Here is a 27483-nt window from a genome sequence, read left to right on the forward strand (position 1 = left end):
GGAAATTAATTGGACTAATTAACATACAAGTAAATGATGATACCGTTAACACATTTCATTAACTCAAACTGTCATTCCATGTTCCTGGCACACTTGGTACTGCATTACAATGAACTGCATTCATTAAATTATGCAAATCAAAGGAACGACAGATCGTCTGAGTCCCTCTTAACATTATGGACCACATTTTCTGACTCATTTTCAACAAATTGACAAAGACTCAAATGCATGTACTCTTTACTCTGATTCACCAGATAAAGTTTTTCATAGACTACCAATTTAATTATGATCACATTCACTAAAATCAGGTCAGCTTTAGTACACTTGAAATCCCTTATCATGCAGTCCCGCAAAAAATGGCACCAATATTTGACTAAAATGTCCCATTTGAGTAAGAATGAACAGGATATGAAGACATTAATGCGATCTTATTTGTAGTACGACAGTGACAATGAAGTGGTTTTCACAAAATGCAGAATAGGAAATGTTTTCTTTATAAAGTGGGAAAGAATTCAGGCCAAAAAGCCATAAGTAGATTTATCTCATTTGTCTGCATGTTTTAAATCACTTTGTCCTTCAGTGGCTGAATGAGGCACTGATATTTCTGTGCTATTAACTTGTGGTTAATTTAGGGTTCACACTTCCTGCTGGCCCAAGTGCCCTCATCCTAACAGTGGTACATGGGGAAGGTCAAGGGGTCAGACAAACCTCTTGTCCTGCTGCCTTGGATGTAGTGACATCTACTGGACTACTAACCCTGAATGTAGGACGAAGCTGGACAACTAACCTTCTGGCCGGATGAGTCTTTGAAAAGACACAGAAGTTCATGGAAAAATTCCTATCTGTCTTATATTAAGTCATTTGATTATGAAATGTCGCTTAGAGGTCAGGCATTGTAAAACTGTGATATAACAGAAACAATAATGCAAAAATGAAAGAAAATTTAAGTGTAACAAAGATTTATATTAGTGTTATGACACATTTATACAAAAAGAGAATAAACCTTCAATGTCTAGTACATAACATAAAGATGCTCTTTGGATGTTTCAACAGCATCTCACCAGCTGAGTCAAAGGATAATTAAAATCATATAAGTCACCCAAATTCACTGTTCAGTGTGCATGTGTATTAACTTTAACAATATTCATCAGTTGGAGTTCAAAGATAAAATAAAAACACATAACATGGAACAAGGAAGTGTAACACACTGTTAAAGGGAGAGTTATCAAAACAAAGACAAACATTGTACATGTACTGAAGATGAATGAATACAATGAGTTTTTTGGGGGAAAATACAAAGCTTTTTTTTTTTCTTTCGTTTTTTTTTAACAAAATGACTACCAACATGAACGTGAGTTAGAAAGAGTACCGCTTACAGTAATACACTGCATGACAGGACTGATGAAGGTGAAGTGCAGGGATACTCCTATAAACTGAACAAGGATATCCGTAGTTTAAAAAAAAAAAAAAAAAAAAAAAAAAGGTAAGATCAACGAGTACAGGTAACATGGTGACAGCTTCATTCATCCCAGCTTTTGGTCCATCAAACAGCATTTCTTCAAAACACCCCACCATGGACTGAGAAGCTGCCGGGGTGATTTTTCTCTATTTTTTATCACAGTCACAAGTCACCCTGAGTTTGTAGTCAAATTTGGCAATAACCTCCTAAAAATGGCTTTTTTTCTCTTCATATCACAAGGCTTATTTCTTTTTCTTACAAAAACACATTTGAATGATATATATGAAGCCATATGAAAGATTCTGGACTCATATTACAAATGTAATCTCTAAATAAAGCCAATATAAATAGCTGTTCAGTCAAAATATTTAATAAGCAAATGATGTTTATCATACAGTATATTTTCAAGAGGAATTATTGTACAAAATTTTGATTGTTTTGATTTTACCTGTAAAATGTAGTTGGCATGAACTAAGTGTCTAAACAGAAACATGGGAGAAGGCCTCCCTAATTTGCATACAGATGACTGCATTGACAACACATATAAACATACTTAAAAATCAAAAACATATAACATGAATAAGTTTGCATGGACATAAGCAATAACATTTCAGCTCGATAAAATAAGCTCTGTTTGTGAGATTTAAACTGCTATAAGGACATCAATAGAATATACCAAAACAAAAATATTACGTGCTTCTGTGAGACAAAAAAAAGTGGATTTAGAGAAATGTGGCATTCTACCTTTCCAACGGCACGTTATTATACAAAATAAGGCATTTCCTTGTGTGTTTACTGCAATGTCTTTTTCTAACTTAATCTTCTTTTAGTCTCCACTGCTAGTTATTCCTCACTAAAATCGAGTATGGACATGGACAGTCTATTTCCATGTTAAAATATATATAATTAGATACATATATGTATAATCTTAGTCTTTCTTCAAAACATGGATAAAATGTAGATAAAAGTATACAGTATGTGAGTTTGTAGACGTTCATAAGAGGAGTATAAATCACTCCATGACTTCACTGGCTGCTACTGTGGTGACGAGCTGGAGAGGGATCTCTGCGTTGGCCAGGATGTCCTGGGCGTTGCTGGAGCCCTGCTGGATGTTGGTGAGGATAAGTGTGGTCCCGCCTGCTGTGGTGATGATACTGTCTGAAGACCCTGTGGATTCCATCGAGGCCACCACAGCACTGCCAGAGTTCACGCCTTTTTTGTTCTGATGAGTTTTAATGTGTTTTGCCAGGTGGTCGCTCCGCATGAAGCGTTTGGAACACTCTGGACAGACAAACTTCTTCTCTCCTGCCACAGAAAGATGAAGTGTGGAATATAAAGAGCATGAAGTTGACTAGATTTGTGGGTTAAACATTCCAACTATTTGTTTGGTACATTTCATTGGAGAGGGGATGGGTTTTAAAAAGTGGCACACAAGTAAAAGTTTGACCATTCGGTGAATCAAACATCACAGACAAAACCCACAAATACTGTTAATGGATTATAAATTCATGGCATGCGACTGGTGACAGTTATCAATAATCAGAAAGGTAATTACTGAACAACTATTACAAAGTTACAAGTACTGTAATATCCACGCTTTAAGCTGAAAAACAAGTTTAGTCTGTCAACTCACTCAGCCTTTGGCCAGAGTTTATAAATTCAGCAACAGTAGAAGCAAATGGTCAGATATTTTTCACAGGTAGAGGTGAGCAAATGTCATCAGATATCGTCGTACTTGTTATTTTTAGCTGAAATGTTCTTACATTAGGAGTTCATGCATTCCTACTTTGATGCATATTCTGTTGAGCTGTATTTTCCCAGCATAACGGCAGATTCCATATAAGCAAAATTTAATTTATGAATTCTCAGCTTCCAAGCAAAAGCATGGGATAAAAATAAACAGCTCACTACAAGCGTCTTGTGCCATGTTTTTGTTACATAATCAGATGTCATCAGATACTGCAAATTAGAAGGCAGGACCTCTTAGAACCCCATTTTGAACCGAAAAAATACCAGCACATTTGTAAGGTCTGGACACGTTTATCACAACCAACTGCAATTCCTAACCTGACATTTTTTATGTAAATCTAGCGGGGGTTGTTAACCCTGTCATCTCTTACATGCTAATGCTTTGCAGGGCACAAATTAGCACTTTTTTTTTTTACTGATATTTCCATGATGTGCAAACACTTAAGGAGCAGAGAAAGGGCACCTGTGTGTGTTCTCCTGTGTCTCTGCAGCTCGTCACTGCGTGTGAACCTCTTCCCACAGAACATCCAGCTGCAGACAAAGGGTCGTTCCCCTGAATGCCAGCGCAGGTGCGCTCGCAGGTGCGATGTCTTTCCGTACACTTTCCCACAGCCTACGATGTGGCAGATGTGCTGCTTCTTTTTCCCCATGCTGGAACCTCTGAAATACAAAAGCATGAACAGTTGGGGTCCTGACACGTTTGTTTCACGTGTAAAGCAGTACAAATTGTGAGCATTCAGATACAACCAGTTAATCCTACTCACCTCCCGCCTGACTCCTTACAGTTGGGGCAGGTACACGCCACTCGGCGCAACCTCTTGCCCTCCTGACCCAACTGATCCTCCTCATCCACCAGCCTGACGCGAAGGTGGGACAAATCACTCGTGTTCAGGGTCGAGTCTGTGCTCAGCTGCCAGTCTCCAGAGTCTGGCTCCTCCTTTATCCGAATATCTGCAATGAATGTGAGCACTAAAATCACCACAAGCTCTGCTCCCAAACAGCCCAGACCAGATTCATTATTGTATGACTGACAACTCACCAAGAATTACAAGTTATTTCAGAACTGAATCTGGTTGCAAGGAATTTAATACTTGCGACGAGATAATTTTTTGAAAATTTCAGATTCCTCTTTCAGCTACCCCATGCAACAATTATACTCTTGTATAAATGATTCTTGTACATTATATTAAAACATATTTAAACTTAATTGCATCCATGACATAATCTTGAAGGTCCTAGCTTGTGTGTTATACAGTATACGTAATTAGCGTAGAAGGAAACCTTAAATGCAAGTAAAATGTACTTAGAGAATGAATGATAAATAAAAAGCCTTTTCTACACACGTCTTCTTAAATATGTGGGATTTTTTTTAGTTAATGTTAATGTCAGTTCTTGAAGATTGTATTTTTGTGTTGCTGGACTAGAAAATTATCGACCATTTTCAACAGAGAGAACTACTGACATACTTAGATAAAACCAGGACTGAGCAAGTTAAAAGAAATTCACTCATTGTTCATGTAATTGCTTGTACCCTGTCTTTTCCTGGTGTAAAGTGTCAAAACACCTACGATAAACTCTTTTCCATTCTTTGAGCAGGACTATTTCACTGTGGACTATTCACTTTGAACGCCACACACAAACTTGGCTTTGCCTTTTTAGAATCAGTATAATATAGGCAATAATTAACAACCAGACTTCAATTCAAGTTAAAGGTTGGAGGGTCTATGCTTGAAGCAGATGAGAGTAATTAGTAATTCTACTACAACTATTACCTATTTTTATTATAATAACTGCAACAATAACTACTGCTACGTAAAATATAATACTCTTCCTCTCTGTCCCTCATTAGGAGATGTGATTAACAGGAGTTATAGTTTGTCAGTCAAACACCATACATGCCTCACAGTTCTTCAAAGGCCTACCAAATGATGTTGATGTGTGTTTAAATACATTCCAACAATATGTGATGTGTGATAGAAGAGTTTCAGCTAAAATGAAAGGAAAGGTGTACAAAACTGTGGTGAGACCAGCGATGTTGTTTGTTTTGGAGACAGTGTCCCTGAGGAAAAGACAGGAGACAGAGCTGGAGGTAGCAGAGATGAAGATGCTGAGGTTTCTCTCTGGGAGTTACCAGGAAGAATAGGATCAGGAATGAGTACATCAGAGGGACAGCACATGTTAGAGGTTTTGGAGATAAAGTCAGAGAGTCCAGACTGAAATGGTTTGAACATGTCCAGAGGAGAGATAGTGAATATATTGGTAGAAGGATGCTGAGTTTTGAACTGCCAGGCAGGAGGCCTAGAGGAAGACCAAAGAGGAGGTTTATGGATGTAGTGAAAGAAGACATGAAGGTAGTTGGTGTGAGAGAAGAGGAAGCAGAAGACAGGGTTAGATGGAGGCGACTGATTCGCTGTGGCAACCCCAAAAGGGAAAAGCTGAAAGAAGAAGAAAAAGATAAATAATTACTGTACCTCCGATGCTGTCTGTGTCACCTTCATTCTGGGCCACTGAGTTGAGTGTTACTGTCTGTAGGTTGGGGATCTGTCCCGTGTTGATGCTGACTGGACTGTTGCCCAGCGAGAGGGTCTGCACTGGAGCCAGGGTTATCTGCTGGGGTGGTGTTGTGGGCAGCTGGAGGTTCTGCAGGTTTTGCACCCCTTGAACCTGAAAAGTCTGCCACTGTATCTGACCCGATGGTGTGACTGTCTGAGCTTGGATGATGAAGGTTCCAGGGTTGATCAGCTGCAGGTTTTGCAGACCAGGCCCACCAGCTGCCACTGTCTGGACCACCTGACCGTTGTTGGCTTGAATGGGCACCTGCTGCAGCTGAATGACTGGCTGACCGGACGACACTTGGATGCTCTGCTCTGAATTCTGCTGGATGAAGCCCTCCTGGAGACCAGAACTCGAATCGGCTTGCTCTGTTGCCACTGATGACAATGAATTCTCTTGTGTCAGAAGACTTGATTCGCCTGCTGGAATGTGTATCTGAGATGAAGATGTTGGCACATAGATCTCAGTATTTGCATTTGAGTCATTTACTGGTAGAGAAAGGTGATTATCTGTTTTCGTCATACTCTGCGAACCATCCACAGGCTGACTTGCCATAATTAGCTGGCCATCAGCGGTGACCCCTGTTGCTATAGTCTGAGCACCAGACAGGCCAAGTGAGTCCAAGTCTACACTGTTAATAGGAACAAAAGTAATGTTCCCAGGCAAACCCACAGGCACATTCGTAACAACCTGACCTTGGTTGTTGAAGGTAGAGCTGCCAATGGAAAGCCCCTGGATCTGCTGGACATTAGCAGTCTGTGATATGAGGTTCTGGTTGTTATTAAGAATGTTTGCAGTTGATGTCACACTGAGACTCTGGCTCCCATCAGCCAAGATCTGAATCGGCCCCGTGGCATCCTGAGTCAAGGTTGGTCCCTCCATGCTGGATGTGGAGAAGCTCAGCTGTCCATCTGCTGTCTGAATCTGAGGAATTACTTGGTACTGAATATTAGGCACTGAATTGGCAGAGGAGGCATCTGTTCCAGATGTCACAAAGATTGGCTGACTCTGTAAGTTCTGGAGAGGAAGTACATACTGTCCATTTGATGTTAATATTCCTTGACTTTGGATCTGTATCATTCCGCTGTCATCTTTTGCTGATGTGGGTGTTAACACCTCCCATTTATCAGTCCCAGTGAGCTGTGTGGTTGGATCTGTCGTCTTAAAAGGGAAATCATTGTCATTAAAAAAGTTATCAGACACCTGTTGTTATTAATTAGCAACAATCAGTATTAAATACCTGGGGACATGAAATAAGATACATTCTATGACTTGTTCAAAGAACAGCAGACAAGAAATATAGTTTTGTTTCAGATGTTTTGTCCAGTTCAGGATCACTGATAATCTAGAGCTGTTAACCGCTGTACTTCCATTACCCCTCAAGGAGTAGACTTAACATCATTGTTGCCTTTAGGACTGTAATTCTAGTTTAGTACACACTGAATTTCTTTTACCCGAAGCCATATCTGACAGGTATTTCATGGATTAGATCATGTCAGAGCCTGTCATCCTGTGTCTTTAAGAGACACAGGATGGCATAAGCAACTCCTAATACTCTTAAGCTATGCATTGGGGTTTTATTGATTTTTTTTGGTGATCAATACAACATTTCTAATTAAATATGTTCAGTTTATTGAGGAGTAACATTTTAATTGCACAGCTGCAATGCGACAACATTCTTAACAGCCAAAGTGAACCAGCGTGTGTGTTGAACAGAACACTCAAGTATAGTGTAAACATAACTTTTTCTTACATGTTGTTTTTTTTAGAATTATAAGACTTAAGCATCGCAATGCTTATTTACTATAACTTGTCATAGCTGCTTTTAAGCAGCTTTTGAGGTGCTGTTCTTTGATTACATCAGACTCTTTGCAGCATTCGTTGTGACTTTATTTTGATGGAAAAACTGTCCAATTATTATCAATGTGATGCACCCAATTGAAGCATTAAATTGTACTTATCAGGATTGGAGACTAAAAGCAGTACACTTTAGCCTGAGAAAAAAGAAGAAGACATCACTCTTTGGAAACTAATGATCAAGTTGTGAACTTTGACCTGCTATGTGATGGATTGTCATAACCCCATGACGAGAGTTTACGATGAAGAAAGATCATTGCTTTTTGTGATTACTGTATTTGCCAAACACCAAAGTCTGAAGTTTCTAAGTTAAAGGATACAGTATTCTTGTTCTATAGAGAGTTTCAGGCAGCACCTAAGATAACACCAAGGTAATGATTATGTCTTGCATGGAATTCACAGTTTGTGATTCAGATTTTACTTTAGTAGGCAGGGTTTGTAAATATCCAAAGATGTTTGAGTCTGGGTGCAATACCCGCCCCCATTTTTGAAGTCTATGAGGCAACATAAACGCCTCTCAGGTACTGAAAACGCAACAACATCCCCTGTCATAAAGAGTCAATCATACCTGCTTTTCTAAGTCCTCCTCTTGTTGCAGGAAGCTGCTTTGACTGTCCACATCCAAGGCAGCCATATCCTCTGGTTTCATCGGCTGTTCAGGGGCTGTGCAGCGGTAAAGAAAAAGAGTGAGAACACTCGACGCTAACCTTAGCCAAACAAGTCTTACATTACCATGAAGGAGTAACATCTGTAGGATTAATTTAATGTAAGCGAATGAGCTAAAAACAAAATAAAAACAACAGTTACCAATTGCATTCAAAACCATAAAGAAATGAACAATGTAGTGAAACACAGGTTACGGAGATTCGAGTAGTTTTGACTTCGAAACAAGCTAACTTAGACAGCTAAGCTAAGGAGAGCAGCGTTAGCAATCTGTGCTAACTTAGCCTGTCATGATTAGCATTATCACCTACAACTACCTCTGCTAGCATGCTAGCGAGCTAATTTAGCCAGAGGATGCTTGTTAGCATCCGTAAGGAGTAAGACAGAAAATCACATACCAGTCATTCTGTGAACGGAATCTTGATGGTCACAAGCCACTCGACATGATCGGCAGATTAATATGATTGCATACGCGTAGAGATAGATGATAACTGTCAGAATTTTTTTATATTTTGATTGACGGGCGGTAGGTAACACAAAGGGTGGGGCCTCCAGTGTTGACTGGGAGTATTTGCGTCACATACAGGAAATCCCGCCTTCCTTCAAAACGATCATTGGGTCCGTGTTCCGTCCACAGCTTTATTATTTGTCCTTCAGACTGTCAATCATCTTTTGTTGGATTCTTTTCCTGTTTATAATGCACTACTAGTTTTACAGTATTGGTTTTGACGTTTGTGATGAATGTAGTAACATAGTTCGCCTCTCCCTTCCATTGCTCTTAGTCATGAGGCGGATGATTATATAAACTGCTGGTGGTAACTTATATACGTTTTATGTAGTGCTTGGACTTATTCAACATCTATACCACAAAATATATAGCCACAACATAAAGGGATTTATACACACCCGTAGAAAGCATATAAAAGTATTTCTGTGTCGATCATTAAACTGTTGCAACCAGATTTAAATGGTCCTAAATAGCAATGACATTATCTAGCATGGTTTCTATTTGCAGGTGTGAATTTCAGGTGTTGTGGTTTAACCCAGCTATTCTAAATGATGAGAATATGGAATTTCACATTTAATGAACCAGTCTAACTTTGCGTTCCATGCAATTCTGCTTCTCTTTGATTCAACACCCAAATCATGACATCTACATAATACAAAATACTAGACTATAAAATGCAATAATTCATACAGAATATGAGGCCATAGGATATTTGTCCCATGCTTTGAGTCTGTGGCCTTCTGTGACTGATCTGAAATAGCACTGAATGTTGCTCAAGTCCTGGCAGCTCAGATCAGATGAGTGAGATTTATTCTTTTTTTGGTGCTAAATGGAATACATGGAATTCTAACTGTGATGAATCAGAATTATAACGTTTCCATTCATCATGACAGATTCGATCTGATATTTATTACATGTGAAGCAGACAATGATCAGCAGTTGAGTTTTAAGATGTTTTGTTGATTTTTGGGTGTGTGTTTTGTTTTTTTTAACAGAGTGTAGAGACTATTTCTTCCCCTCCATCTGATTGTGAAAGTGCAACACTGTGAAAGTGCATTGAAATGAGAGCCTGCATGCTATTGTACCTGTTTTGTGCCTACGATGCTATCAGGAGACCACTTCTAAGTATTATTTGTGGTGTGTCAGTTCCTCACAGTGCGTGACCGCAGTGAGGCTATTTCTCTCAACCTTCAATTCAAACTTGGCCCATTACAGCCAGACTACAAAAGCACTTTCTGTGCACTCAGGAGCTCACAGCAGTGAATGGTGGATATTTCCAATCACTCTGCTGTCAATCCAAGTGTCAGGTAAACACAGGCCAATAGAAACAGCTTTAGAAAAACCTTACAGCTATGTCTGTCTTACTCCAGGAGTCCTTGGGAATATATCAGCAATTTCCGCAAAGACCTCCAAGTTAAGGGAAAAGTTAAATATCCTTAAAGTAACTACAGTACTTGTACATGTAGGCCAAAGTAATGCATGACATGTCAACTGACATGAAACATATAATTGTAATGACATTTGTCTTCAGGTGAGAGAGCTAGCACTAGCTACCACCAAAAGATTACATGGACATACTTTATGTTCCCTTCGGTAAATGAGTGTGTGTGTGGAGCAGTTACCCTGTGGAAGTTTGAGATGCAGCATGTAACTGTAATCTCAGGCAACAATGACCTTCCCACTGCATATTTATAGAATTACTATGTCATTTTTAGTATCATAATGGGGAAATGTAATACAATTTGATTGCATTTTTAAACAAATCTAACAAAAGCTTATTTTCACCACCTTCTGGGAATTGAAAATGTTCTGATTCCGTGCAGAACTGACTGGGGAAGATCAGAGTCGCTGAGTGAGTCTGCAATGGCTTTGAGTGTTTCATATTAACATATTGACAGTTGTTTTCTTGAAAGGCCAGTTCAAGAGCGAGTGACCCCACTGAGAGAAACTGCCCAGCTGGAGGCACCTCGTAGGACACTGTAAATGGGGCCTGAGTGAGAATTGAAACTGGTGCAGCATGGAGACGTGTGGCTGGAATATCAAATATGTGTTAAAGACAAAGCTGAAGCACCTGAGACAGGAACAATGATGCTAGCCTGCTTGAATGAGCTATTGAAGGCATGGGAAGTTTTTTAATGGTATTTTTGTTGCTGTTAAAATTCAACATCTTAACGTCTTCGACATCCTGTACATTACATTAATGTGTATGGATCCATTTAACATTTCCATTTAGTATCAGAATCAACTGTATTGGTACATAAAAGGAAGCTGACTGATAAAAAATAACTAAAAACAAGATTGAACAAATATAATCAGACCAACATCAACCTTTCATGTAGAGGTGAGACATAAAACATCAAATGTATTTATGTACATGACCAACAACTACAGATTTTCTGCATAGGATAATTGTTTCTGAGATATCCTTAAACAGAGATTGTGATGTAGTTGGTGGTGTGCGTTAAGCAATTATGGGTTTAATATGTTAAATAAAAAGATTATAGATTATATGATATATAGATTATATGAGTCTGAGACCCAAAATACTTAAATGAGACTCATTTTAAGTACAACTATAAATGCACTTTAACTGTTCCTGCCATGAAGGTGACTTTTATGACGCATTTTGGCCTAATGTTCCTTACCTGACACTGTCATAGCACTGACGTCACAGTTAATGGTGGTATTTTATAGGACTACTCTATAAACATAAATATGTAATAATCTTGAACCTGCATGTATGTAAATAATAAAATATTTATAAATACTTTATAAACACTTCTCAGTTAGTTGTATGTAAGGACATCTGTTTTAATAGTTATATCTACATTAAATGTTATATAATTTGCATATTTTCTTGGACAATATGAACAAAAATAACATAAAAAACAACTAATGGCCTCACAATGTTTGTAAAAATGTAGAAATTATGGCAGAGCTGTTATATTAGACTACAAATAATTTACATGTATGAACTCAGAACTGAAACTACAAAAGATTAAAATCATAGTTCTCTACAGTATATGCATCATATGTAGTGCATGGTGAAATGAGTTGGTTGAAAATCCACATCAGACAATAAATCTGTCAACCTCATGATTTAAAAACTCCTTCCTAAACCTTTTTCATGGGGTTCTTTTCTCCTGACATTATAGATGAAGTTCTATTCCTGTCACCGAGTTTTTGTGTGAGAATGATTTAAGGCAAGCTTTCCACTTGATGCTGTTGTTGGTTTTAAGCCAGTGTGGTTTGCCTCAGGGCAGAGTGGCACCGCTTGATTGATGGTGCTGACAGAACGTTTGTTTCAACAGAGAATCAGTCACATTTCTGGACTTGTTTCCATTTCATAGACGTTATACCAGTTTGACGGCTTTTATAATTAGCCTATGTATCCTAATATTGTGTATGAATGACTGGTGGTTATGTATGCAGGAGTATGTTTGAATGTGTCCCATGATGTCTGGACAGAAAGGACATGTTCTGAGTGTAACTTATTAATTATTACTTCCGCTGTCATTTGGTTAAAAGAGACTTGTGTTGAATTGTTGCTGTTCAACATCTGCAAGATTGTAGGTGGCTTCATTTTAAAAAAAAGACTTGAAAGAAAGACTTTATGAAAAATAAAATGACAAAGTCAGTCTTCAACTCAAAGCTACTGCAGATCAGTGATTTTCCCTATGGGATTTATGTTGTCTTTCACTACCATCAGACTGGGAGGAGTGCAGAAACAGTTTCGTCTCAAGCAGTTATTGTGCTCTCTAGAGGTTTTGTACGGTTACGCTAGGAAAACAATAAGCCAAAAACAGCCTGTTATTCTACAGAAGACAAGTGTACAAACACTTTATGTACTGAGAACAATGATTTCCATGCAAAAGATGTCTTTAAGTGATTAAAATCAGTGGTTACTGCTTAAGTTACCAAGCAGAGCTTAATGCTATTTCATCCACATGTTGTCATCTGGCTTTCATTCTATCTAACTACATTAAACTATCCTATACTTTGCCTGCCGATCTTAAACCTTAAAGGCTATAATCCGTATTATTTCCATGACAAACACTGCATTGTAGTACTAGTATTGTCCCAGCTCTGTAAAACAGCCTTTTCAAGATTTGGACATGCAATACTATCTCTGCAAAATGACCATTTTTATTCAATCTTTTTGTTCCCATCAAAAGGCCATTTTGTTCTCTGCTGTCTTAATGGTTACAAGATATTCAGCGAGGCACTGTTGATCTACAGCTCTTTGTTTGGACTCCCACGGAGAATACAATCTTTTTTGGAGCACTACAGCTGCAGCTATACAATTCCATCAGCATAAATGCTTCACAAACACTTACACACCAAGTATAGGGTGAGAAAAACACTACTCCAGACAAAAGGAGTAGTTTTCTGGTTGTTCTTGTTGATTGTGTCAACCTCTTTTTTCATACTAGAAAGAATATCATAAAATTGTGAAATTGTGAATTTTTTGGAAATATGGTTTGAATGAAAGATAAATAAATAAATAATTAAATGAATGAATAAATAAATAAATAAATAAATAGATAGATAGATAAATAAATAAATAAATAAGTGTGTGTGTGTGTGTGTGTGTGTGTGTGTGTGTGTGTGTGTGTGTGTGTGCATATATATATGTCTATATAATTGTATATATAATTTTGTAGGTTTGTATTTAACCTTACAGTTTCTAGAAAACAAGTTGGCAAGACAATATAACAAAAATACAATTTCTTTTACTGTAATATCTTGTAAGATTGTAGGTCTATATTAACAACACTCACATATTCCTTAATAAGAGATTAAATCAAAACTTTAATTGAAAGTTTAACTCAATTACTTTAAAAATGAACCTTTAAATTGACCAGTTATTTTGATCAAAACACCTGCATCCTGCTTGTGTTCTCCTGAAGCCAGAATTACTTATTTAATTATAATTGCCCCCTCTCTGCTGCAGTCGGTGTCAGCTGTGTCTTTTAATTCTCTAATCAGTGGTCGGCAGGACCACTATCACCATCACCATGCAGCTTTGCGCTCAATACAGACATCCCAAAACACACACAGACTGGTTTTGTCAAATGTTTTATTGAGTGTAGACATCTGGGCTACTGTAAAACATGCATTATCTGCTGAAAGGGGAGAGGAGCAGGTGGCATTGTCCCCGCTGTCAGCTGTGTCAGTGCTGGCACCCGTGATGGAGATTAATGAAGTATCTGGAGAGTAATATGCTCCTTGAAATGCTGCTACAATTTGGAGTGGGGGCCGATCCTGATCTTAAATAGCAAATCTGTCAGAGTTAACTGAACCTGTGCTTTGGCACAGAAGGGGGATTTGACTCTCCAGTATGGGGAACAGAAAGGGAGAGTGTGGCAGTGGGTGTCGGACCAGGGAGAGGAGGAAGAGGAGGTAAAGAGGACAGTCAGTTATGTAAACACACAGATTTATGTTGTGCTACTTTTTCTTTGGTGCATTTGGTGCATTAAATTTGAAGAAGATGATGTCTCCATCTTCAACAATGTAGTTCCTTCCCTGTTGTCTGTATTTACCTGCTGCCTGCAACAAGGAAAAAAAACATCCATGAAATAATTAACAACATAATGTGTGTGAGTATATTACTTTCATTTATGTTCATGCTTTGGTATAATATTACGGACAGAATATAAGGGCATGGGATTGGTAGCAAGTCCATTTTATCATTTACAAAAACTCAACATAGTCACTTGTATGCATGCATGTGTGCACACATGCCACATGCACTCACACACACACACTTGTGTTTTGTTCAAGGGGTGTCTGAATTCACACTGAGCGAATTCTCTTTTCTTCTGCCCATTTCAGTTTTGTGCGCAAAAGCACAAAATGTTAATAAGTCTTTGATTACAGCACTATCAAACTTCTCAAGGAAACAAGATAACTTCTAACATTTCTTTTGTATACAGTAGTGTTTGTTCTCCTTTCCGGCAAACTCAAAATAATTGACTTGAAGTGCTAATGTGGACAGGTTTATGCATTCTGGTTCTGCACAGCGCACAATTAATTAGAAGAATCAATGTCCCTTTAAAGGCTCTGGAGACCATTTAATCCAAGCTCAATACCACCAGAAACACTGGATGGAGAGGGAGACAGAAAAAAAAATCAATGGCTATTTGTGATTCCTGAGTATGTATTAAACCAGACATGTCTAACTGGTTCATTTGCACTTGAAAGCAGCCATCTGGAGCAGCAAGCTTGGCTTAAGCAGATATGATTACTAATAATGTGATATCCCTGTACACTGGCCCTATTCAGACAGCCTATTCCCACAACTGGCATTAAATGGACCTTAATGCCACAGTCAGAAACGCTCCATGTTCTTATGAGGCCCAAAAAGGAATTAGTAAGAGAGAATGCAGTAAGGACCTGACACTCAGATCTCAACCTTGGATAAAAATGCTGAAAGCCCCAGGGACCTCCACATTTCACCTTCTGTTTGCAGCTTATGAAGGGTGTACACAATACACTGCTGCTGCATTAAATACTTATTAAAAACGCTTGAATAGTAAAAGGATTTAAATGTTTTCATAGTGCTTCCTTTCCACACTGGTCCCGGCAGGTCCCTGTGTGCCACCATAATTACATTAGCTGAGTCTGTAAGTGGGCACATAGAGTTGATGGTGGTGATAGTGGGATTGTAACAGCATGGCTTACAGCTGTGGCTCACAAATGTCACACACAGAAAGGTTAAAATTACTTCTGCTTTAATTAAATCAGCCCAGAATTAAATTTAGAAAATGTGTCCTTGCAGAAATTAAAATTTAAAAACAGAGCATTTATGATATGAAAGGCATCCTACAGCGTTGATAAGCTTATTATTAAGTCTGTACTTTAATTACTAAATTATAGTTTGCAGTATGAAAGTAAATGCCAAAAGTGAAAACACTTGTAGAGAGAAAAGCATCTTGAAGCATTTTGCAAAGTACTAGCTGCAGTTGGTGTGCAGTTATTGTCTTCACAAATTTACCATAAAATCCATTATTACATTTGACAGGGGTGTGCACATGAACAACCCCCAGTTAAAAGGTCAAAACAAATACTGGTCATCATAAAAATAAAATATGCAAGTCACATTTCTGCACTACCCATCCATGAAACAGTCCTTATTTGAGGAATTTCACACTTTATTTAACTTGCCTCCTTATATCACTGTCACATGCCCGAGGTGGAGCGGGGATTTGGTAACAGAGAGCTCTAAGCTAACAGCGCACTCTATAGATCTGATAAATGCCTGGTGAGGTGAAGAAGTGCTACCTCTGAGAGACTGTGCTGAGCCATGAGCAAGAGCTACCATCAGCCAGTTAAGACACATTGTGATAAAGATATGCACAGCTGGAGCAGAATGGCAGTGTTTAGAGCCAGAATCAGTTGCCTTGTCAGGAGTGGTGCTGGAGTGTGTGCAGTAATTTCTTCCCCTGAGTAAAGGTGAAGAGCAGTTTGCGGTAGGAGCTATGTGGCGACTGTCAGCTCCACTGATCACAGGAGACTTTACCCCATCCTCTGGCACCCTGACTGCTCACCTTGACAGCACTCTCGCTGCCTTCCTCTTTAAAATCCTGGAATTTCATTACTTCCGCCATAATGAAGCCCTTCTCAAAGTCTGTGTGGATCTTCCCGGCAGCCTGTGGAGCCTTAGTTCCTTTCTGTCATGGAGAACGAAAAGAGAGGACAAATGAATTGTTTAGTAGAAGATGGATTACAGTATGCGAGCGACATGGTGTTTGATAGGACGATAGTGCCACGAGCATCACATGGGGGTGTTTTCAGTCAGTGTTCTTGCTTCAGTTTTTTTTTTCAAGTTTCAAGTTTATTTATTTTTATATAGCCCAGATTCACAAGCAATGTCTCAAAGGGCTTTACAATCTGCACATGGACGATATCCCTCTGACCTTTGTGCACTGCAAGCAGTGCGACCCTCGCATCGGATAAGGAACAACTCCCCCCAGAAACCCTTTTAACAGGGGAAAAAATGGATGGGAGAAACCTCAGGAAGACTGCAGAGGAGGGACCCCTCTTCCAGGAGTGGACAGACGAAGCAATAGATACCGCATGTACAGATTAACAACACAATAATAATAACAGTAACAATAACAGTAACAATAAATGTATGACAAAGGCATGCCGATCCATCCAGTAGAGCGAGTCACCACCAGCCGATGAAGCACACAGAGGTCACCGATTGCTGAGGATCCACCACTCTGAGGACAGACCAAACAGTGCCTAAGTCATTCAGCTCAAAAAAGTTAAAGTCAAGGTTACTCTGGCAAAACCCCAAAACCACAGCAGAACCAAATGAGGCAGAACCAGCACTCCCCTAGTGGATGGAGAGACAGGACCACTGTACAGCTTGTGCTATCGCCAGCCATGGAAGCAGACAGAGGTAGCTGATTGCCAATGATCCACCACACAAAGGCCTGTGAGAGAGAACAGCAGAAGAAGGAAGAGAAACAGAGATAGCAGAGATAGCAGGGGCGAGAGTGGTGCTAGAGGGACCAGAATAGCAGAGAATTAATGGGAGGCAGGGGCCTAACTAAGAAATCCTATGACTCATCGGCAGGACTAGGCTAAACCTAAACATTGAGACCGCCATCCCTGATATTACTTATATGTTAGGTCGAACAGATATGTTTTGAGTCTAGATTTAAAGACATTTACAGATTCAGACTGTCTAATATTTATAGGGAGGTTATTCCACAAGAAAGGGGCACGATAGGAGAAGGCCCTCTGGCCAGCTGACTTCTTTTTAAATCTAGGAACACACAAGAGACCAGTATTCTGAGAGCGGAGAGCCCTAGTCGGCGTATAAGGTTTAACAAGATCAGACAGATAGGTTGGTGCAAGCCCATTAAGGCTTTTGTATGTTAGTAAGAGTACCTTAAAATCGGATCTAACATGAATCGGGAGCCAGTGTAATGCAGCCAAAACTGGGGTGATATGGTCAAATTTCCTAGTTTTAGTTAATATTCTTGCTGCTGTGTTCTGAACCATCTGAAGGCCCCTAGTTCTAGACCGAGGCAACCCTGATAACAGAACATTACAATAGTCAAGTCTAGAGGACACAAAGGCATGAATCAAAATTTCTGCATCAGCCATGGCTAAAGAGGACCTAATTTTGGAAATATTACGTAGATGAAAGAAGGCGATCTTTGTCACCTCTTTAATATGCTTGTCAAAGGCAAGAGTCGAATCTAACGTTACTCCTAGGTTCTTGACTGTTGAACTATGGGTTATAAGACAGCTATCTACAGATATTGTTAGGTTTTGAAATTGGTTACTATGTCGTGCAGGGCCAATGATTAACATTTCAGTTTTGTCTGGGTTTAGGAGCAGGAAATTACTGGACATCCAACTATTCACAGCAGAAAGACAGGCCTCTAGTTTACTCAATTCAGATCGATCATCTGCTTTTATAGGCATATAAAGTTGTGTGTCATCCGCATAACAGTGGAAACCTATTCCAAAGCTGCGTATAATTTGACCAAGAGGTGCAACATACAGGGAGAATAGTAGAGGACCAAGGACAGACCCCTGAGGTACGCCATATTTGACGTCGGAGAAGGCAGAAGTTTTATTATTGTAGGAGACACATTGTGTCCTATCAGATAGATAAGATTTTAACCAAGCCAGAGCTAACTCACAGACACCAAACTGTCTCTCCAGTCGGTCAAGGAGTATACAGTGATCTATAGTATCAAATGCTGCACTAAGATCCAAAAGAAGGAGAACAGAAGTGGTATCAGAGTCCAGATTTAATAGGAGATCATTCACAACTTTGGTAAGTGCTGTTTCAGTGGAATGGCGGGCCCGAAAAGCTGATTGGAATGGTTCGAAAAGACCGCTTAACGATAAATAATCTAAGAGCTGTTGAGATACTACCCTTTCTAGTATTTTAGATAAGAATGGAAGGTTAGAAACTGGTCTATAATTATTTAAAGACTCTTGGTCGAGATGTGGCTTTTTAAGCAGAGGTTTAACCACGGCCGCTTTAAAGCTAGTGGGAACAACACCAGTTGCAAGAGAAAGATTAACTACATTTAACATAGTAGGGCCCAGCAATGGCCATAATTCTTTAACTAATTTAGCAGGGAGAGGGTCTAAGAGGCATGTAGTAGGTTTGGAGAATGAGACCAACTTCGTTAATTCTACCAGAGAGACATTCTCAAAGTGTGTTAAAGAGAAAAGTTGGGTTTTAACACCCAGAGAAGGAACCACATCAAATTTTGATCCAGGTGAAGCTGAAGAAGTTATTTCATGTCTAATGTTATCAATTTTACGGCAGAAAAAATCTTGGAAATCATCAGCCGCCAATAACAAGCTGCTTGCCGTTGACTGTTTCTGGGTCAATCTGGCTACAGTATTAAACAGAAATCGAGGGTTGTGTTTATTTTTACTTATTAATCTGGAGAAATAGGCAGCTTTAGCGGTGGACAGAGCACATTTGTAATTTAAGACACATTCGTGCCAAGAGATGTAGCATGATTTAGATTTAGATTTACGCCACCTGCGCTCTAAACTCCTACAGGCTCGTCTGAGAGCGCGTGTCTCCTCGTTAAACCATGGTGTAGACCTGCGCACCCCTATGGTTTTAGTTTTTAGAGGTGCAACTGAGTCCAACAGACTAGAAAGAGCTGAGTTTAGATTACTAGTGTAATTTTCGATTGATCCTGTTGCTACAGTAAAAGGAGTCAATACCTCAGGTAGAAGCTCACTAAGTTTAGATACCGTTGACAAGCCGATATGGCGAGTAGTGACTAAATCAGGAGTAATGCTATTTTGACAAGTAAAGGCTGCTTTAAAAGTAATAAGAAAATGGTCAGATATCACTGACGTAAGAGGAGAGACAGTCACAGCAGTAACATTTATACCACGCGATAGAATCAGATCTAGGGTATTACCATTGGAATGAGTTGCTTCATGAACCCACTGAGTGAAACCTAACATGTCCAGGAGGGTTAGGAAAGCTTTACACAACGGATCACTAGGGTTATTTAAATGAATGTTAAAATCACCTGTCACCATAACCTCATCAGATTGAGTAATTAGATCCGAAATGAATTCACCAAATTCTTCTAAGAATAAAGAATAGGGACCAGGCGGTCTATAGACTACTACAAGATAAAGCCTGCTGTTTACAGCTGTAGGCGATGGTTTTAGAACAAGAGCCTCAAAAGATGTAAAATGAATATCTAGATTAGAAGTCAGGTTCAGAATAGATTTGTAGACTAAAGCAACACCTCCACCCTGTTTATCAGCCCTTGCGGCATGAGCATATGTAAAATCAGGTGGTGAAGCTTCATTTAACGGTAAGAAGACATTTGGTTTTAGCCATGTTTCACATAGAGCAATCATATCCAGGCCATGCTGAAGAATTAAATCGTTCACAAGCAAGGCCTTCGATGACATTGATCTAATATTTAAAAGGCCAAATTGAAATGTGGTAGTGTCACTAACATGATTATTAGACGGTTTAACAGCTGAGGATGTATTAATCTTAATCAGATGCCGCGTCTCAATAAATCTGGGAGGTAAAGACCTATAAACACGATGTGATACAATAACTGGGATGCTTTCAGGTATAGAGTCTTGGATAACCTGATCAGGTGCTTCACTGAAAAGCACCTTGTCAGTGGTGATAAGAGCAGAAGTAAGATTCACATGGGTAATGTCCCGGGCCATTTTATTAAAAATCTGAGGGAAGGAGACAGTCTCAACGTCACTAACTATTCCATCAGTCTGATGGTTTCCTAGTCTAGACTCCACAACCGCATCAACAACTACCCTAGCAGGCTCTCTAATCACCTGCAGCCCGAGCGCTGTATGGCTATTGTTAAAGACGCTGTAAGGCCCTGTCTATATTCCTGGATAATAGAGCTGCCCCTGCCCCAGTAGGATGCAGGCCGTCAGCTCTCAGCAGCTCGGGGCGGCCCCAGAAGGAAGGCCAGTTATCTACGAAGCCTAAACCCTGTTCCCTACAGTAGCGCGCCAGCCAGCGGTTCAAAGCTGTTAGTCTGCTATAAGTCTCATCATTCCCCCGCACAGGCAAGAGGCCAGAGACTATTACTCGATGCCGACACATCTTCCTAGCGCAGTCCAGAGCCCTAACCAAGCTATTCTTTGTCACCTCTGACTGCCGGAGCCTAATGTCATTGGTGCCAACATGAATAATAATGTTCCTAGGTGTGTTGGTGGAGTGTTTCTGACTGCCCTTCTCCCTAGCTGATGCCAGCACCCTGAGGTTAGCTTCAATGTCGGAAGCTCTGGCCCCTGGTATACAGCGTACTGTTGCTGGCGTCACTAGTCTAATATTGCGGGTAATGGAGTCACCTATCACTAACGTGCTACTCTGTCTAGGCTGACCGGGTTTAGCCCCGCGGGCGGAAGAGGGGGAGGCCGGGGCCGAGGAAACCGGGCGAGCCGGGACCGCAGACCGGCCAGCCGCCGGGGGAGACGAGCGCAGACCGGTCCGCTTACCAGACCGCCGGCCCCGGCGGCTCCCCACCCACCGATCCACGGTGACAAACTGCGGAGCCACTGCCGACGAGGATAAACTCTCACTGGGCCTAACGGGCGTGCTAACGTCCCGGCAGCTAACGCTAGCTGCAGTGTCCGTGCTAACTATGCTATCATTACCTGCTAAGAGCTGCTCTAGCTCACGGACACGTCTCTCTAGCAGAGACATCCTGACTAGAACTTCTGAGCAACTAGAACAAGCCATAATAGTAATTTGAACAGCAATAAAAAGAACAATGTTTAACAGAAAGACAGAGCGAGAGCAGAACAGCGTGTGAAAAACAGATACAGAGATACCGGAAATACGTCACCGCTCTGGCCCTTAGTCAACTCTGACTATCCTGATTTCTGGATAGCTTTCCACTCGGCTGTGTCCTGCTAGGGAAGCCTGGACACAGATAAGGACCCAACACCACTATCAATGCTTTCTGACTGCCATTCCGTGGTGGTATTGATTTCTGTCCAAGCAATCTTGCCTCATTGTGGGTCACTGCTTGGCTCTCTGGTCTTCACAGCAAGGAAAGCCAGGCCCTGGTAGTATTGACCGTAATGCTTTAAGCCCTATTCTTGAGACACATCACATTTAAGTAATTAATTAAATTTGAACTTTTAAGCAATATTTAATTTAGCATAACATCCAGAGTAATTTTGTTGTTTTTAAAAAAATAATTTTGACATGATCATATATCTTCAATAAGTACCCTCACAAATGCCTTAATGGTATTATGTCAAAGAACATAAAACTGCATTTTAATAAATGTATGAATTCTCTTTACCTCAAATCCTCCTTAAAACTCAGAGGCACAACTGGCGACTGATAAAATGTGCAATTTATATGCACTGAAATAATACTGGGCGGAAATGACAAATTGCCCAAATAAGTGACGTGGCTGCTGTGCATCATTATGACTCCTGCCTGTCGACCTGCTCGCGCTCTCTCTGCTCTGCAGCTCCGTGCTCAGGAACTGTTGAGCAGTTTTAATTATGTATATAATCAGATTGGGGTCAACATATTTCATGCCAAAAGAATGATGCGTATTTAATGACTCTAATATATTACCATCTCTTTGCAATCTCATTGACAGAGTGCTTGCGAGTTTAACCACCATTAATCAGCATCTCGGTTTGTCTATGTGGAGAAAAATAGATTAAGGGAGGGATTTTTTTTTTTCACACGTAGCCTTACAAGAGACCCACATTGTCCTACTTAAGAGCAATGCAGAGCAGGCTGATAGATAATGGTCACCTCGAGGCTGCCTAATAAAGCATGTTAAAGGGCTTAAGGTACACGACATTACTAAGTGTAGTTTTTACAATGCAAGATGTATTGGCTTAATATAGTAACTCACTGATGCTTACCTGACTAATACCCCTCACACCCAATCAAGGCTGGCTGTAACCAGTTATGTTGAGAACCACAACCATATATTTGTGAATGTCTTTGAAGTGTGAAAGAGTTTTTTTGTAAACAGCGAGGACATCGTCTGTCATGCTGAGATGAGTGTATGCCTAGCCAGGTGATGTCATCAAGCTAAAATGTGTCCTGTGTTAAAAGAAAAAATAAAGGGAAATGAGCTCACTTAGCCCTGTGGTCTGCATGTGTAGCAATCATGGAAATATTTATCCAACATTCTTGTTTACTTCTTGTGTGGATTTAATATTAATATTGAATGTCATTCAAATGATTTAAAACAGTCTGTTTCTCAGACGTTTTATTCTCTAACAGCACTGAAATTGTGGCAGCAAAATAGAAGATAATTGCTTCTCGTTTGCTGCATATAATAAAAATTAGCATTTTTGATCAAAATTGGAATCTTTAAAAATGTGTGTGTGGGGGGGAGGGAGGTTGAGGGTTGGGGAGGTGGGTATTTGCTTTGCTCTTCCACTTTCTTAACTTCCTTTTTCTCCAGCTAAGATGAATACCGTGACAGAATCACGACATTTACACTATGTGACTGATTTTGTGCATTTTATATAGGTGCTAAGAGAAAGTGCAGTTTCACAACAATCCATCTGGCCTACGTTGGCTTAGGTTAGTTTTTACAAATGTTATCTGGGACATATTGGTTGGAATACTGGTCTAGATTTCTGTTCATCCAGGTGATGGTGGTCCTGAAGCCAGCCTAAACAGAAATCCAGCTCCAGGTTGAACGATTAAGGATTGGGTCTAATGAATTTTTTTTAATAATGGTTATTGATTTAGTCAAAAAGGACACTCTTACAATTCTTTCATCTGCAGATGCTTTACAATCCTCGAGTGAGATACAGCTTCTTTAACCTTTTCTAGTTAGAGATACATGACACACAGCAAAATCACAGCTTCTCATGTACAACCTTAAAGTTCATAAGTACAGTAACGTAAATTTGACAGAATTATTAGGTAGTGTCATCATGAAACTGTAACATGGTTCATGTTGTTATGCCTTCAAGTACACAAAATCTATAAAAGCTTATTAGCAAATCTATTGAACGAGAAAATGTTCCTATTTTTGCTATTAAAATATAAAAATCTTGAACTGGTGACATTTTCTTTGATACCATTGTGTAAAATGGCTTTTCCTTTTGAAAATGATTATCCAGCTTATGTATTCAGAGTGTTTAAACATTCAGCCATGTCAATATTTGATTTAAAATTCTCTTGAAAAAGGGATTAAAGAACAGAAATGATTCAAAATGAGAAGAAGTGTTAAAAGTTTGTAAAAACTTACTCTTCTATATTGTTAAACCACCATTACTTGTATGTAACTCTTGACCAATCAAATACTTAATTATATCTGCAACGGTCCCTTTTATTTACTCAAGAAAAAACAGTAATTTCCACACAATAACAGCATGCAAAGTCAACATCTGTATTGATGTAAATCCTACGATCCCGTTGAACAAAGCTCCCACAGCCCAGGCTCAGTAAACTGAGACACGTGGAGGAGGTTCCCCCAGCAAGGCCCACAAACAGTTGAATGAAAAGCGACATCAATTTTGGCACAGACAACCTCCGTCACACAGATTAGGCAGGCACAATGCACAGGCTCCTTATCTCCAGCGGCAGGAGGAGGGCAGGCAGATCTGCACGGGATGGAAACATTCTCATGGACGTAATGGGCAAAATCAATTGTTGCCCTCCTCAATCAATGTAGCCCCCACTTTCACTGTTCAGCAGCTCACCAGTAATTGAAGTTATCCTTGGCCTGTAATGACTGGCTAAAGCACAACCATGACAAAGTTGAGTGTGTGTGATATCAGTAAGGGTGCCAGCAGGGTGGAACGTGGGGCAGTTGTGTGTGTGTGTATTCATTTGTGTGTATGTGTGTGAGGGTGTGTGTGCACGCATACGCACACACACACACACGTGTGGATGCAGCAGTTCTCTCTTACCCGAATAGTCCATGCACGGACTTCGTCTGGTCCAGCGGTGAAGAAGTACTCCAGCTGCAGGGCAGCGTAACCGGCCTTGATGATCCTGCTCAGGGCACTGGCAGAGAGAAATCTTAGTTGAATTGAGAGGTCTGAACTGATTAATTATTATTTATTACCACTGCTGCCCAGACAAAGTTCACTCCAGTGGCAAGACCCCATTCATTCCAATATAAACTCATTAAGTGAATAAGATGGCCCACTTTGTTTCACATAAGACATTCAACTCTCCAATGGCTTCTGTGATTAATTGCGAAGCTTGTAGACTCATTTAGAATTTTTAAGAATTCAAGCTAATACCCCGTTCAGCGGTGAGAGAGAAAAAGTCTGACATCACAATTTTTCTCTCTGTAGAGGTTTTCACATGAGAACAATAAACCCAAAATGCCCAAGTTATAATTATACCTACATATGACAGATGACAGTTAAAAAACTTAATTTAGAGGAAAACCCTTTGACTGAGTTGTTCCGTAAGAAGAGGGATCCTTTGCTTTATAATGGTAATTACTCTTCCATTTATTATTCTATCAGCACATGCAATTAAAGGAGTGCATGGCGGACACAGCTGATAATAAAGTGCAGGGAGACTGAATGCTAATTAACCTCTGTGTCTTGTGCTCTGTGCAGTACTTCCGTTTCTCCTCTTCAGTCTTGTCTTGTAACCGGCTTTCCAGGCCACCGCTGAAGGGGATGACCAAAGCTCCAGGGTCATGTCTGTCCACCCACTCCTTGATTTTCACCAGCCTGGCAAAATCAACAGCCACAACACCAGTTAAAGGACTTGACTGAGATGCGAGTATTTTTATTGGCCTTTGAATACATACTATCAAACACGTGACCGTTTGAGGAGAATGTCAATTCTGTCAGAGACATACATTCAATTTAATTTCATAAAAACTTTCACAAAAGATCTGACTTGACATGAGTTCATACAGCCTTTATTCTGAAATTACTGTTGCAGTACTGTAAATTATGTCTTGATGAGGAGCAATGGTATTTTAAAAAATTGTTTATTTTACCCATGGCAATACAGTATGAACCCGCAAAAATACTTCTTTATATGTTGCAATTGTGAACCACACAATGAAAATAATTCTTTACACATTATTTGTCATTGTACTGAATTGTAGGACATATTTTTAGCATAATATAATTTTAAAATGGACTTTGTTAATCAAATAATTACACTGCTGGGTACATATGACAATACTGTTTCACTGTTGTGATATAAATCCTAAATGTGCTATTTTACTGATGGACTGAAACGAAATTTTCTGTTTATGACTGAATGTTAGAAACATTATTTACTTTAAAAAAGTTTACCTGTGCAATGAAAATATTTCACCCTGTTATAACTTGAATCCAATTGTGAAAAAAATGGAAGAAAGGTTTTCACCTTGAAACAAAAGCCAAATGTGATTTAAGATTTAAAGGACTTAATTACAGGTTAATTTAAAGGTGTTGCTGCAGGATGAGGCATTTGGAGGTGAAGCAGGAAGAGGAGGGGAAAACTGATGGGAAATGGATGAGGGTGTCTCAGCAGAACTGGGATAAAATTACTATTAAACCTTGCAGTCACGTCGCACAATACCTGAGTAGATGTCCATGGTATGTCTATTCTCAATAACTGGGGTTTATAACATACAATGTTTGCTATTAATGGCTTGCTATGATCATATTAAGCCATCGTTTGAGCTGGCAGAAATTGTGAAGTGGCTTTCAGGAGAAGATCCCAGACCATCAATTATTTAAAACCTTATATTTTTAAAACTTTTAAAAATGCATTCAGAATCAAGGGGCTGTTATCCTGTGTTTCTCCCTGCCTTTGAGTTTTAAGATGTTTCCCAGTTTTAAACACTTGATTCTAATGAATGGATCAACTTAAGGCCTCTAAAACCTTTGATAATGAACTGACTATTTGAATCAGGACTGATGAAGAAGGAAAATGTTTAAAACAGGGCAGTGGGTCTCCAGCATAGGTAGAGGTATAGGATCCTGTGTTGGACCCCTTTGTTTCCCTTGCAATCATGAGGATTGCATGTAAAGCAATTAGTGACTTTGGGTAACATTTTAAGAATTTGTGCACTCAACAAAACAGCAAATGTCTTATGTTTATTGACTGTTCAAAATGTGACAAATTGATACTTGAAATGGTGCATTTCCACAATTTTTACACAATTTTTTTTGGGGGAAATTCTTAATACAGTAATCCCTCGTTACACGTGGATAATGCATTCCAGGAACCAAAAACGAAATTCCGCAATATAGTGACAAACTATTCATTTTATTATTTATGATAAATTTAAACATTTATGAACCCGCCCCATACTGATATTAAACCATCTTCTATCTGTGTTACATTTTTCCACACTCTTATCGACTGTTTAAAACACTTTTGTGTCTCACAAAAGTCTGAGACTCACAGAACGGAGCACACTTCCGGATGCCGTCAGCCAATAGAATGTGCGTACAGTATCACGTGACTACCTACCAAAAATCAGTGATGTAGTGTAGCTGCTCGTGTTGATGTGCGAATGCGCGAGGGATTACTGTATTACCATAATTCATCTACCTCAATCTTAATCTTAATTTGTTTACAGCATCGTACAACAAAACATTTTGCTGCACCACAAATTAAATTCCTGATAAGTCAAAATACAATTTGACTGGATGCAGAGGGGAATCTGAAGACGGTGTTAATTGAGAAAAAAATGCAGGAGTTGGTTTTTTGGATTTTCTCAAT

At 39.6% G+C, this 27483-nt stretch overlaps 2 protein-coding genes and 1 long non-coding RNA gene across 12 annotated transcripts in view; 1 reads left to right on the forward strand and 2 right to left on the reverse strand.

Annotated features, from left to right (window-relative positions):
• Positions 1-277: 277 nt before the first annotated feature.
• Positions 278-8883, reverse strand: sp3a (sp3a transcription factor). 2 transcript variants are annotated; one of them, XM_068328379.1, is made up of 6 exons: positions 8680-8883; positions 8187-8281; positions 5680-6922; positions 3973-4159; positions 3672-3868; positions 278-2764 (listed from the first exon to the last, which is right to left on the reverse strand). In XM_068328379.1, exons 1-6 carry the CDS (start codon positions 8684-8686, stop codon positions 2472-2474), a joined length of 2022 nt encoding a protein of 673 aa, XP_068184480.1. In that variant the 5' UTR covers positions 8687-8883; the 3' UTR covers positions 278-2471. The 2 variants fall into 2 exon arrangements, with proteins under 2 accessions (XP_068184480.1, XP_068184481.1); XM_068328380.1 differs by lacking the exons at positions 8187-8281; positions 8680-8883 and having other exon boundaries at positions 5680-6685; positions 6798-6905.
• The window catches only part of LOC137604559 (uncharacterized), a 31105-nt gene continuing 11734 nt past the window's right edge, over positions 8113-27483 (forward strand). The window contains exons 1-2 of the long non-coding RNA XR_011037628.1: positions 8113-8139; positions 8217-8304. This is a non-coding gene — a long non-coding RNA (uncharacterized lncRNA). The remainder of the gene's footprint in view (positions 8140-8216; positions 8305-27483) is intronic.
• LOC137604557 (obg-like ATPase 1) overlaps positions 13860-27483 on the reverse strand; it is a 50839-nt gene continuing 37215 nt past the window's right edge. For 2 of the 9 annotated variants that reach the window (XM_068328383.1, XM_068328385.1), the window contains exons 8-11: positions 25344-25484; positions 24702-24798; positions 16340-16462; positions 13860-14339 (exon numbers count right to left, since the gene is read on the reverse strand). In XM_068328383.1, the coding sequence (XP_068184484.1) occupies positions 14238-14339; positions 16340-16462; positions 24702-24798; positions 25344-25484 (463 nt within the window). In that variant the 3' untranslated portion in view covers positions 13860-14237. Of the gene's footprint in view, positions 14340-16338; positions 16463-16604; positions 17303-21626; positions 21718-21805; positions 21896-24701; positions 24799-25343; positions 25485-27483 lie in introns of those variants that run through there. The other 7 variants (XM_068328382.1, XM_068328384.1, XR_011037625.1 and 4 more) reach the window with 6 other exon arrangements.

Source organism: Antennarius striatus, chromosome 12 (assembly GCF_040054535.1).
Source record: "Antennarius striatus isolate MH-2024 chromosome 12, ASM4005453v1, whole genome shotgun sequence".
Classification (NCBI taxonomy): domain Eukaryota; kingdom Metazoa; phylum Chordata; class Actinopteri; order Lophiiformes; family Antennariidae; genus Antennarius; species Antennarius striatus.